This window comes from Chiloscyllium plagiosum, unplaced genomic scaffold (genome assembly GCF_037043375.1).
Source record: "Chiloscyllium plagiosum isolate Xiang-an unplaced genomic scaffold, Cpla_swu_hap1 HiC_scaffold_12, whole genome shotgun sequence".
Taxonomy (NCBI): Eukaryota; Metazoa; Chordata; class Chondrichthyes; order Orectolobiformes; family Hemiscylliidae; genus Chiloscyllium; species Chiloscyllium plagiosum.
This window is the reverse complement of record NW_028270150.1, coordinates 105,695,043-105,709,058: the sequence shown is the minus strand read 5'-3', so window position 1 is coordinate 105,709,058 and position 14,016 is coordinate 105,695,043. Positions and strand designations below refer to the sequence as shown.

Genomic DNA, 14,016 nt, shown 5'->3' with positions numbered 1-14,016 from the left:
TATGTTTGTGTGTGTGTATCTCTGTAGCTGTATCTATGTGTATATATCTCTGTAGCTGTTTCTCTCTGTATCATGTGTGTGTGTCTCTGTGCATTGAGTGGGTCTGTATTTATGTGTGAGTATGTCTATATCTGTGTGTGTATGTGTGTGTCTCAGTGTGTGTGTGTATCTCAGTGTGTCTGCCTCTGTATCTCTGTATGTGTGCTGTGTTGGTGTGTTTGTGTCTATGTGTGTGTGGTTTGTGTCTCCGTGTGTGTGTGTGTGTGTGTCTTTGTGCGCTTGAGTGTGTCTGTATCTATGTTTGTGTCTTTCTCTCCTTTCCTGTCTGTCTGTATAGTGTGTATGTCTCTGTATCGCATATATATGTCTCTGTATCTCATGTATGTTTGTGGTGTGTGTGTCTGTGTATCTGTGCATCTGTGTGTGTGTTTGCACGTGTGCATGTCTCTCCATATCTATGTGTATGTTGATCTCTGCAATTGTATGTGTGTCTCTCTGTATCTGTTTGTGCATCTTTGTATCTGTGTGTTTGTATGTCTATGTGTGTCTCTGTATGTGTACGTGTATGTGTCTCTGTAGCTGCGTGTGTGTGTCTCCATATCTGTGTGTAATCTGCAGGTGTGTCTCTCTGTATCTGTATGTGTTTGTGTCTGTGGGTATGCGTCTCTGTATCTGACTGTATATGTGTGTGTCTGTGGGTGCGTGTCTCTGTATCTGTATTTGTTTCTATATTTGCGTGTGTGTGTTGCTGTGTCTCTATATCTGTATATGTGTGTTTATCTGTGTGTGCATGTTCAAAATTGAGCACTCTTTGTCAACATGGTCTATGTTGCCTGACCTATCATGCATTATGCTGACTTAGTTTAACACTGAGCTGTGACATATCTTCACCCTCAGATTGCTTTTTTAAATCCCATCAGTCATTGCGTGTCCTGTTTCGGTGTCTAGGCTTGTACAGCTCTGCTGTCCCATCAGAAGCAGTTGACGGTGGGCCTGCCCCCAGAACCACGAGAGCGGATCATCACAGCGTGAGTATCTGACCCTGTCCTCACTGGGGAGGGGGAGGGGGTGAGTATCTGACCCTGTCCTCGCTGGGGAGGGGGAGGGGGAGGGGGAAGGGGTGAGTATCTGACCCTGTCCTCACTGGGGAGGGGGAAGGGGAAGGGGTGAGTATCTGACCCTGTCCTCACGGGGGAGGGGGAAGGGGTGAGTATCTAACCCTGTCCTCACTGGGGAGGAGGAGGGGGAGGAGGAGGGGTGAGTATCTGACCCTGTCCTCACTGGGGAGGGGGAGGGGGTGAGTATCTGACCCTGTCCTCACTGGGGAGGGGGAAGGGGTGAGTATCTGACCCTGTCCTCACTGGGGAGGGGGAGGGGGAGGGGGTGAGTATCTGACCCTGTCCTCACTGGGGAGGGGGAGGGGGTGAGTATCTGACCCTGTCCTCACTGGGGAGGGGGAGGGGGAAGGGGTGAGTATCTGACCCTGTCCTCACTGGGGAGGGGGAGGGGGAGGGGGTGAGTATCTGACCCTGTCCTCATTGGGAAGGGGGAGGGGGAAGGGGTGAGTATCTGACCCTGTCCACACTGGGGAGGGGGAGGGGGTGAGTATCTGACCCTGTCCTCACTGGGTAGGGGGAGGTGGAGGGGGAAGGGGTGAGTATCTGACCCTGTCCTCACTGGGGAGGGGGAGGGGGAAGGGGTGAGTATCTGACCATGTTCACACTGGGGTGGGGGGAGGCGGGGGTGAGTATCTGACCCTGTCCTCACTCTGGAGTGGGGGGAGAGGGGGAGGAGTATCTGACCCTGTCCTCACTGGGGTGGGGGGAGGGGTGGGTGAGTATCTGACCATGTTCACACTGGGGTGGGGGGAGGCGGGGGGTGAGTATCTGACCCTGTTCATCTGGAGTGGGGGGAGAGGGGGGGTGAGTATCTCACCCTGTTCACACTGGGGTGGGGGGGAGGTGGGTATCTGACCCTGTTCACACTGGGGTGGGGGGAGGAGTGGGTGAGTATCTGACCCTTTTCACACTGGGGTGGGGGGAGGGGTAGGTGAGTATCTGACCCTGTTCACACTGGGGTAGGGGGAGGGGTGGGTGAGTATCTGACCCTGTTCACACTGGGGTGGGGGGAGGAGTGGGTGAGTATCTGACCCTTTTCACACTGGGGTGGGGGGAGGGGTAGGTGAGTATCTGACCCTGTTCACACTGGGGAGGGGGAGGGCGGGTGAGTATCTGACCCTGTTCACACTCGGGTGGGGGAGGGGCGGTATTGGTGGCAGAAACAGAGGGGACGGGCACAGCATTGTTGAAATCGGTTTGTGCCCTCTGAATGCAGGCTGAATCATACATTTTGATAGTTAATTGGTTCCTCACTGAAAAGAAAGATTGTCAGGGCCATGGGATCTGGGCAGGGGTGTGGGACTAGTTGGATAGCCATGATGTGGAGCTAGTGGTGTTGAACCGGTGTGTACAAAGTTAAAAATCTCTCAACACCAGGTTATGGGCGGCACGGTGGCACAGTGGTTAGCACTGCTGCCTCACAGCTCCGGAGACCTGGGTTCAATTCCCGCCTCAGGCGACTGACTGTGTGGAGTTTGCACGTTCTCCCCGTGTCTGCGTGGGTTTCCTCCCACAGTCCAAAGATGTGCAGGTCAGGTGAATTGGCCATGCTAAATTGCCCATCGTGTTAGGTACGGGGTAAATGTAGGGGTATGGGTGGGTTGCGCTTCGGCGGGTCGGTGTGGACTTGTTGGGCCGAAGGGCCTGTTTCCACACTGTAATGTAATCTAACCTAATCTAAAAAAAATAGTCCCATAGTTCCACCTGATGAAGGAGCAGTGCTCCAAAAATTAGTGCTTCCAAATAAATCTGTTGTGTAATTTTTAATTGGATAGCAGCAGAGAGATAGTGGATCAATTTTATTTTATGGCACATCATTCTACCTTATTGGTAGAATGCCCCACCTTATTGGTTACCAAGCCAACGAGATTGTTTTCTTTTAGTTTATTCACTCGTGGGATGTGGATATCGCTGGCTGGCCAGCATTTATTGCCCATCCCTACTTGCCCTTGAGAAGGTGGTGGTGAGCTGCTTTCTTGAATCATTGCAGTCCATGTGCTGTGGGTTGACCCACAATGCCATTAGGGAGGGAATTCCAGGATTTTGACTCAGTGACTGTGAAGGACCAGTGGTATATTTCCAAGTCTGGTTGGTGAGTGGCTTAGAGGGGAACTTCGAGGGGGAGGGTGCTCCCATGTATCCGCTGCCCATGTCCTCCTGTGCATTAAAACGATGGTGGACTGAGAGCAGTGTGGATTTTGCAGCTGCTATCCTGAGATAGCAGCAGCAAAGCTATCTGGATTTCTTACTCGAGGATTTGAAAACCCACAGGACTGTGACATCTTCCTTTTGTTTTCTAGACCAATGCCACCTAATGAACTGGCGCAGCTTATTTATGAAGCAAGTGGACAAGACATTAGCTTAGCAGTTCTTACTCAGGTAGGGTCATCTTGGGGGGGGGGGGGGGTGGGTGGGGGGAGGAGTGTGTGTGTGTGTGTGTGTGTGTGTGTGTGTGTGTGTGTTGCTATTATTTACACAGTACCTCTGCCCTGTTCCACCAGGAAATCATGGTTTACCTTGCGATGTATGTGAGGACTGAGCCAGGCCTCTTTGCTGAAATGCTCAGGTTGCGAGTTGGGCTGATCATCCAGGTGATGGCGACAGAGCTAGCCTACAGCCTTAGCTGTTCAGGTAGGTCTGCCTGGTGATAAGGACCCGGTTTGGTAAGCAGCTTCCTTGTTATTCCTGCCAAGCCGTTCTCATCCAGTTTAACTCCTCCACCAAAGGCTCTTGGAAATGACTGCCTGCTCCGTGCAGTCAGCATCTCGAGAGCCCGTCCCTGTGGAGCCCATCCCTCTGTAGAGACCATCCCTGTATCAGCCATCCCTGTAGAGCCCATCCCTATCGAGGCCATCTCTTCTGTCTCTACAATAAGCAACAAGCCACACAGAGGAACACAGGAGCCTGTTCTGCCAGTCAGTGGTTGATCTGACTTTGGCCTCAGCTCCACTTTCCTGCCTGCACCCCTCGCTTAGCTCCCCCCCCCCACTAACCTGACTCCTTTGCTCTTCAATTTGAAAATCCTGTTGGATTTTGCATTGAGTAATAGTGACCCAGCCACCAGTGCTGTCTGTGAATAAAAAACACTCTCCTCCTCCTCAGCCTTAAAAGGGGAGGCATCTTATTGTTAAGCTCTGTCCCCTGGTTCCAGTCTGTCCTACAGGGGCCTCCACGCTGTCAAGACTTTGAGGATCTTATAAATCTTTCGGCTTCTTCCCCGCTGTTACCAGACTTTTGACCAGACCTATTAAATGTTAATTTTGATCTCTCTCTGTTCTGCACCTTGTCTGCAGCTATAACACTGTATTCCGCACTGTGTTCTGCTACCCTGAAGCACTTTGTCTGGTACAATCTGCCTACTTGGGATACAAAACACTACTATTCACTGTATCTCAGTACATGTGACAACAATCAATCAATCAACATACTGAATACAAAGATAATTATTCTCATTATTCCAAACTTTGACAGAGGTCAGCCCAATCCTTTCAGTTTTTCCTCCTAAGATAAGTCACCTCAGTGAACCGATAAACTCCTCTCGAGACCAACACTGTCTTCCAGATGTGGTCTCACCAACGCCCTGCCCAGCTGCAGTAAAGCCTCCCCACATTTATATGCCATTCCCCTTGCATTCCCCATCTCTATTGTCACATAGATTTTGATGGTTTAATTCCTGGGAATATGGAAATATCTGGTTTTGCAGTCGATTACCCACATAATGTCCAGTCCTCACGAAACACGTGCTTTGATCTTGTCGTGAAATTTACTGCTTATTAAATTTCGCCCCAGTCAAACTTTAAGCAGGGCGCATAAAGAAATGATATAAAATAATTTCTGTATGAGGGCCCATCCTATTACATTTTAAAGGATATTTCAGGATTAATCACTCCTTGTTGAACAAATCTTGAGAATGGCTGAGAAAAGACCCATTTTGTCGCAGCTTTTTGTTTTTCACTCACCAGAATATTTCACAAGAATCCAAAAACAAAGGGAAAACAGCATTTATACTGTATAGGAGATGAGTTCTGATTGTTTGGGCATGAATACTCTGGTAGGGTTGTTTCCAAACAGAATGAACCAGTTTATGATGTTTGACAGTTAACTTTTGAACCAAGCAGGTTAGCTCTCATAGAATCCCTACAGTGTGGAAACAGGTCCTTCGGCCCAACAAGTCTACATGAACCGTCCGAAGAGTAACCCACACAGACCCATTCCCCTGCCCTATTACTCTACATTTACCCCTGGCTAATGCATCTAACCTACACATCCCTGGACACTCTGGGCAATTTAGCTTGGCCAATTCACTTAACCCTCACATCTTTGGACTGTGGGAGGAAATCCATGCAGACACGGGGAGCACATGCAAACTCCACACAGACAGTCACCCGAGGCTGGAATTGAACCCGGGTCACTGGCGCTGTGAGGCAGCAGTGCTAACCACTGAGCCATCATGTTTCCTCAGCTCTGTTTGATCAAACCAAGGGAATAGTATATGATAAAATATGCCTACGTTTCTAGCATCACATTGCATTAAAATTCATGAACCACATTACTTGCCACAGGCAAAGGTATTGACAATAGCACAGTGCCAAAGAGTAGATCGGATTCCACAACTGGACAACATTTAGCAAATAATCTTGAGTGTGCTTAGGACAATGCTGACAGCTCATTTAAGATTGTCATTCAGGATTACAATATGGCGGCCTTGCCCCTACTGGAAGCTACATGTATTATTGCACAGAGCCGTACTCTTTGTAGACAGGAAGAACATGTCCACATATCGCACCTGTTTCAACTAAAAAAAACACCTGATAGCCAGTCTCTGGTTCATTTGGGTGAACACACTGGTCTGAGGACAGAGTAATCTTGCCTGGTTTAAATTTAAGCAAAACATGACAGTTAACTGTCAGTCATCATTGAACTGGTGCGTTCTCAATGGCAACACCTCTAGCAACCATAATTCATTTGCCAACCAATCAGCACTTCCTTCTTACATTAGTATTCTTACAGATGTCCTCACTAGTAGAAAAAAAACTAGCGCAAAGATGGAAAAATGTAGACAAAACTTTGTCAGCGGTACTCAATTACCAAACCGCCGTTTGGAAAATGAGATGTTATTTAATGTATAAGAGTGGACACAAATGGTATTGGCTTGTTGGACATAATAATGAAGTCTGTTAGGAGCCAGAGGTGGCATATCTGTCTCCATCAGGACCTCATTCTAGACTGCTTCTACTTCATCCAAAGACTGTGTGGCATCATCAGCGTGGGTAGAGCTTAATGATGCACCAACATTACTGCTTACACAGAGCTATGACTTTGGTGAACACCCCACTTATTGCTCAGTGAATACCAACTTTGCCAGGATGAAGCTTTTTTAAGTGGATATTAATTGGCAACTTATGGTTTTCATATGGCAGTGGGAGCAGCAAGCCCATCCAGAGGTTTAACTGGGGCAAAGGTGACAAGGCAGTGGGGGCCCCACTAGGCACCCTCTTGCCCAATTAAATGCCCCTGTTGTGTCCAAACCCACCCTGGGGGAGAATATTCAATTCTACTCAATGTCTCTGAGCGGGGATATGCGGATGGTGAAAAGCCAGTGAGATTTTAAAATGCTGTCCTGATTGGCAATGCAGTGTGCACGGTTTACTATGTGAATTATCTGTGTTGGCATTTGTTAACTAAACCACATTCTCTTTGGATGTGCAGGGGAGGAGGCTTCTGAGACCTTGATGAATCTGAGTCCTTCAGACATGAAGAAGCTGCTACACCACATTCTAAGTGGAAAGGAGTTTGGGGTTGAAAAGAGTGGTCAGTGTCGACATTATTATTGTAAAATTGCGGCTTGTCAAGAGCGAGTTCATTTTTCACGGTGACGACGTTATTGTTTGTTATTAATTTATATATCCTATCATTTGGGAATCTCATCTTAAAGTTATGCCCTCTCATTTTGGACTCCCCCCTACCCTGGGGAGTAAACCAAGCCTACTTACCCTGTCGATGCCCTCATAAGTTTATAAACCACCATAAGGTCACCCCTCAGCCTTTGACCCTCCAGGGAAAACATCCTCAGCCTATTCAGCCTGTCCTTGTAGCTCCAACCCTCCCAACTTGGCAACATCCTTGGAAATCTTTTCTGCACCCCCTCAAATTAAGGCAGCCAGAATTGAATGCAGTGTTCCAAAAGCGGCTTCACCAATGTCCTGTACAGCCGTAATATGACATCCCAATTCCTACATTCAGTGTCCTAACGAATGAAGGCAAGCATGCCAAATGCCTTCTTCACCACCCTGTTTGCCCATGACTCCCATTTCATGGAACTATGCACCTCTTTGTTTGACAACAATCCCTTGAAGCACCTTGTGATGTTTCATTACCTTAAGGAGGTACCTTACCCTGCAAGTTATAGATTAGATTAGATTAGATTAGATTAGATTAGATTAGATTAGATTAGATTAGATTAGATTACTTACAGTGTGGAAACAGGCCCTTCGGGCCAACAAGTCCACACCGACCCGCCGAAGCGCAACCCACCCATACCCCTATATTTACCCCCTCACCTAACACTACGGGCAATTTAGCATGGCCAATTCACCTGACCTGCACATCTTTGGACTGTGGGAGGAAACCGGAGCACCCGGGGGAAACCCACGCAGACACGGGGAGAACGTGCAAACTCCACACAGTCAGTCACCTGAGGCGGGAATTGAACCCGGGTCTCTGGCGCTGTGAGGCAGCAGTGTTAACCACTGTGCCACCGTGCCGCCCACTGTGCCACCGTGCCGCCCACCGTGTTTTTCACTTTTCGTTTTACATTGTAAATATGCCATTTAACAAAAGCATCTGTGTTGTGTGTTTTAGTACAACCCATCGATTCCGCTGCTATCAGCCCCATCATTTCTATCCATGAAGTTGGTCATGCTGGAGCAACAAAGACTGAGAGAACTGGAATCAGTAAAATAAAGTCGGAAATAAAGCAGGTACAGATTCTCTACAGTGTGGAAACAGGCCATTTGACCCAACAAGTCGGCACTGACCTTCCGAAGAATAACCCACTCAGACGCATTCCCCTACCCTATATTTACCCCTGACTAATGCACCTAAAACCATGGGTAGTTTAGCATGGCCAGTTCACCTGACCTGCACATCTTTGAATTATGGGGGGAAACCCACGCAGACACTGGGAGAATGTGCAAACTCCACACAGTCCCTGGTGCTGAGGCGGCAGTGCTAACCACTGAGCTACTGTGCCTCCCATGTTAACTTCTCATGTTAACATTGGGCAGAAGGAAGATTAAGGACAACGTTTCTTTTCTTCCATTCAACAGGAGGCCCTGAAGTGTGAGGACACTAATTTCAGAATGGGAACAACAAGTTAAATGACGGGAAATTTGATGTTTCCTTTCTAAAGTTGGTTTTCTTGTGTTTCAGTCCCGATGAGTGCAGCAATGGAAAGCTCCAACCTTGTGTTGGCTTTCAGTTGTGTTTAAGTTCTGTACCACCAAGCAATGGATTTAGAGGTGCACGATCAGTTTAGCTCAGTTGGCTGGCTGGCAGATTTGTCAAACAGAGTGACACCAACAGCACAGGTTCAATTCCCACACCGGCTGAGGTTAAATGAAGGATTCTCTTTTTCATCCTCTCCCCTCATCTGAGATGTGGTGACCCTCAGGTTAAAATGACAGAGCAATCCTATAATCCTCCGGGACCATTTTGACCTAATTGACCCAAGTGACACTTGTTAGTTGATATATATAACACAGGAAATGCTCCATTTTCTAACTTCTGATTACAGTATTGACAACGTTGCCATCATGTGGGGATTTTTAAAAGAGAAATATCTTAAGAGTTTAAAATTTAATTGATAAACTTGAACTAACTTTGCAATTCAATGGTAGTTGTAAGTTCATCATCTATTTAGAAGTGAGAAAATCATGGTTATAATTTCAGGATGGGCTCAAGGGACTGAATAGCCTGCTCCTAATTTGTTCAGAATTGGTGTACAGTATACATAACAAAAGCCAGTGACTTCACTGTGTGTAACATAGGAAAATAGCAGAATATAAGGCCTGTGGTGTAGGATGGAGAAGACCACTGAGACGGGGGTAGCAGAATGCAGTTGAGTCTGACTTGGCATCGTTGCTGGAAGGTGCCAGGCTGTTTCTGCCCCTGTGGGGTTCTGGTCATGACTGTATGTATGAGAAGACACAGTGGCTCAGCAGTTAGCACTGTTCCCTCTCACCACCAGGCACCTGGGTTCGATTTCAGCCTCGGGTGACTGTGTGGAGTTTGCACATTCTCCCCGTGTCTGCGTGGGTTTCCTCCGGGTTCCCACGGTCCAACCATATGCAGATTAGGTGAATTGGCCATGCTAAATTGCCCATAGTGTTCAGGGACGTGCACTCCAGGTGGATTAGCCGTGTGAAATGTGGGGGTTACCGGGATAGGGTAGGGGGATGGGTCTGGGTGGGTTGCTCTTTGGAGGTGTGGTCTCAATGGCTCAAATGGTCTGTTTATACACTGTTGGGTTCTATGATGAAATAGCGGTGGATGGGGGGGGTGGTCAGATATGTGGATACACAGTGGCACATACAGGCACCGAGGAGATGGCTAAGAGGTTGGAGAGGCCAATAGGTGGTCCCCACAGAATGGGCAGGGATTCTGGGTGGATCAGAGAAGCAGTATCACCCAAGAGATAAGAATGTGCCTGCCTTGTATTCCACAGGAAATGACCCACCTTCGAAATTCACTCTGCTAATGCTGCCGCCTTGTTATATTTTTGCAAGGATTGCATATATCTTTTGTTTTGAAACAGTGCAACATTTTTCAAAGTCAGATTGAGTAATCTCCTCCTGGAAGGCGACCTCCTGCCCGACATTGAGGGCTTAACCCTCTGCTATAGGTGGCAGGTGCCCAGGCGGCTGACCCTCCTGTGCAGCTGCCTGTCTCTGGAAACAGGCGCTCCCTTGTGGCCTTCACTGCCTGTGCCACAGACACAGCCTTACCAGGAGCCTCAAACTGCAGCGTGACCCCAGAACCTCACATGGGTTGCTGGGGAGGTGACCAGAGGTGGGAGGGTGCGGTGGCAGGGGGGAGTTTGGGGTTCACCTTCAGAGGGGTGTTGTGAAGGACTGCAGTGACATGGAAAGGCAGAGAGCTTTAGGGAGAGAATTCCAGATCTCAGAAGCACAGGGAGCCGCATGTGGGGTCTGCTGAGGGTGGAGCGATGGCAGTCGGAAAGAAACCTGAGAATGAGTGAACACGAAGAGCTCAAAAGTAATGGGGCTGAAGGAGATTACATGGGAACACAGGAACTAGAAGCAGGAGAAGGCCATCGAACCTGCTCTGACGTTCTATATAACCGTGGCTGAGCCTCTGTCTCAGTGCCATTTTTCTCCTCGTACACCTTCAATAACTAAAACTTGATCCGTCTATTTTTCGAATATGTTTACTGACTTGGCCTCCACAACCTTCTGTGGTAGAGAATTCCATAGGTTCATTATCCTCTGCGTGAACCAACGGTTCCTGATGTCAGACCAAATGGTTGATTCCGTATCCTGAGACTGTGGCCCCTGGTTCGAAACTCTCGACCAGGGAGAACATCGCTGCCCTTGCAGGCCAGTCAGAGACTGTAACCGTCTGTCCAGTCGCATTCAAACTTTCACTCTCATCCTCCTGACCTCGAATGAACTCCAGGCCCAGTTAACCTGAACCCTGCTTCTCGGGTAAACCTGCCTCCCCATCACCAAGGTGGGCAGTGGGAGGGAAAACGGGGCTGTGAGGATGGGATGTGAGCAAGTTTACAAACCGCACATGACTAGACCAGGAGCCAGCATTGGTCTGAGTGCACTGCGGGGTGAGGGGGAAATGGGACTTGATGCAGGGTCACCGGGTGAGCAACAGTGGGCAGGAGGGGCAGGGTGGCACAGGGTGGGGTCACACAGCTGCTGGAGGGAGCAGGCAGGATGGTGGAAAACAATGAAGGGTACGGAGTGGGGAGGGGGCACAGTGAGGGGAACGGTGGAGGGCAAGGTGAGGGAAACGGGGAGGGGGCATAGTAAGGGGAGGGGGAGAGGGCACAGTGAGGGGAACGGTGGAGGGCAAGGTGATGGAAATGGGGAGGGGGCATAGTGAGGGGAAGGGGAGGGGGAGAGGGCACAGTGAGGGAAATGGGGTACGGGGAGGGGGCACAGTGAGGGGAACGGGGTGAGGGGGCACAGTAATGGGTACGCAGATGAAGGACCGTGTGAGGTGACAGGGTTAGGAATGGCCAGGGGGATGAGGGGGGGTGGGGACGGCTGGGCGGGGAGGGGGAGAGGGAGGTGGGGGGGGATGGGGACGGCCCGGGGGTGAGTGGGGGGTGGGGACGGCTGGGGTGGGGATGAGAGGAAGGTGGGGGGGGGGAACGGAGATGACCCGGGAGGTCAGGGGGAACGGGGGTGAGGGGGGGGGGGGAACGGCCCGGGGTGAGGGGGGGGAGAGGAAGGTGGGGGGGGAACGGAGATGGCCTGGGGGGTCAGGGGGGACGGGCGTGAGGGGGGAGGGTATGGCTGGGGTGGGGGGAGAGGAGAGGGAGGTGGGGGGGGAACGGGGACGGCCCGGGGGTGGGGGGGCGGGGAGGGCTGGGGTGGGGGGAGAGGAGAGGGAGGTGGGGACGGCCCGGGGGTGAGGGGGGACGGGTGGGGGGGGGGGAGGAAGGTGGGGGGGGAACGGAGACGGCCCGGGGGGTCAGGGGGGACGGGCGTGAGGGGGGAGGGTACGGCTGGGGTGGGGGGAGAGGAGAGGGAGGTGGGGGGGGGAGCGGGGACGACCCGGGGGGGGGGGGGGGGGGGCACGGCTGGGGTAGGGGGGGGAGGAGAGAGAGGTGGGGACGGCCCGGGGGTGTAAATTTTAATCAGGCCGGGCTGGAAATGGGACATTAGCACAGGACCGTACCCTCAGAGGCACCTCTCCACCGACCCCGTTACAATATTTCATATGAAATGAAGGATACACAGGTGACTGGCTAAGTCTGTTTTTTTAAATAAACATTCTTTGTTCTAGATGGACAGCAGTCAAAAACTTAGTTTACTCGCTGATCAGGTGACTTCTCTTTGCCGTGTGCACTTTGCGGTTTTGCATGTTCATTAGTAACCCAGATACTGAACACATCCGGCATTGGAATAGCGCCTCCTGTCCTCTCCATCTACTCCCTCCAACACCCTTTATCTCTCATCCTCCATCTCCCTCTGCCCAGATTCTCCCACCCCCATTCTGCCTCCCACTCTTCATCTGCTGCCCCTTCTCCCCCCCTCCCCCCCCATCTGTGGGCGGCACGTTGGCACAGTGGTTAGCACTGCTGCCTCACAGCTCCAGAGACCCGGGTTCAATTCCTGCCTCGGGTGACTGACTGTGTGGAGTTTGCACATTCTCCCCGTGTCTGCGTGGGTTTCCTCCGGGTGCTCCGGTTTCCTCCCACAGTCCAAAGATGTGCAGGTTAGGTGAATTGGCGATGCTAAATTGCCCGTAGTGTTAGGTGCAGGGGTAAATGTAGGGGAATGGATATGGGTGGGTTGCGCTTCGGCGGGTCGGTGTGGACTTGTTGGGCCGAAGGGCCTGTTTGCACACTCTAAGTAATCTAATCTAATCCCCACCTCCTTCACCTCCTGGTGGACGTTTCTCACACAGAGTAACCCCATGATAGCTGAACGTCCCTCAGGAAGGGTCCACTCTCTGGGAAATCCTACAAAAGCATTCCCTCTCCAACTGCCCCGATCTCCTGACCTGCTGGAGACAGGATAAAATTACACCGAAACAGAGCCTTTGCAAGTTTTCAGATAATTTGACGGTTGCTTGAAAATGTTCAGCTTCTGATTGAGCTGAGGCTGTGGTTTTCGCTGTGCTGTTGCCTGCCGAATGTGCCTTTTAATCGGACAACTTTATCCTTTCCGTTTACTCCGTATGGAAGCATTACTCCCTGAGAGAGTGAAAGGCTGATCTGTCTGGTTTCAGCTTTGAAAATTGAAATCGGAGCAAATCTAAAGGGGAAGGGCACAGATGTTCATGAGAAACCGTCCTTATTTTGTGATTTTTATTTCAAGGAGATAAGTTTGAGCCAACTTGCAGTGCAGAGTTGTATTTAATCTGTAGTCTGTGTTTTCAGACTTATATTTTAATTATTCTTGCATGGCTTTTGCTTCCAAATTGCTTGCAAGTTGTCCAATGCAGTGATAGGTTACTTCTCTTCAGATTTAAAGAAAGTATGTTTTGAAGCAGCACCATTTCAGGAGCATAAGAGAACTGGCTGGACTGGGGATACTGACAGCGCAATCCAAATTGAAATTTACTTTTCAAAAACAGGCCAGCCATTTTCAGAATGCACCCAGCTGCTGCTTTCAACTGTTGGTAACAATCACACCCAACCCTGACGAATCGGATTATTTGTACCTACTTATAGAGTACAGCGTGGAAACAGACCCTTCAGCCCAACCCAATCTAGTCCCACCTGCCAGCACCCAGCCCATATCCCTCCAAACCCTTCCTATTCATATACCCATCCAAATGCCTCTTAAATGTTGCAATTGTACCAGCCTCCACCACTTCCTCTGGCAGCTCATTCCATACACGTACCACCCTCTGTGTGAAAAAGTTGCCCCTTAGGTCTCTTCTATAAATTTCCCCCCTCGCCCTAAACCTATGCCCTCTGGTTCTGGACTCCCCCACCCCAGGGAAAAGACCTTGCCTATTTACCCTATCCATGCCCCTCATAATTTTGTAAACCTCATTAAGGTCACCCCTCAGACTCCAACACTCCAGGGAAAACAGCTCCAACCTGGTCAGCCTCTCCCTGTAACACAAATCCTCCAACCCTGGCAAAAGCCTTGTAAATCTTTTCTGAACCCTTTCAAGTTTCACAACA

General features: G+C 50.1%; 1 protein-coding gene across 13 annotated transcripts in view; it reads left to right on the top strand.

Annotated features, from left to right (window-relative positions):
- The window catches only part of LOC122555467 (phosphorylase b kinase regulatory subunit alpha, liver isoform-like), a 143,471-nt gene that overhangs the window by 93,667 nt on the left and 35,788 nt on the right, over positions 1-14,016 (top strand). For 8 of the 13 annotated variants that reach the window (XM_087993152.1, XM_087993149.1, XM_087993151.1 and 5 more), the window contains 6 exons: positions 949-1,028; positions 3,419-3,497; positions 3,620-3,749; positions 6,828-6,929; positions 7,980-8,098; positions 12,162-12,200. In XM_087993152.1, coding sequence (XP_087849278.1) covers positions 949-1,028; positions 3,419-3,497; positions 3,620-3,749; positions 6,828-6,929; positions 7,980-8,098; positions 12,162-12,200 — 549 coding nt within the window. The remainder of the gene's footprint in view (positions 1-948; positions 1,029-3,418; positions 3,498-3,619; positions 3,750-6,827; positions 6,930-7,979; positions 8,099-12,161; positions 12,201-14,016) is intronic. The other 5 variants (XM_087993158.1, XM_087993154.1, XM_087993159.1 and 2 more) reach the window with 1 other exon arrangement.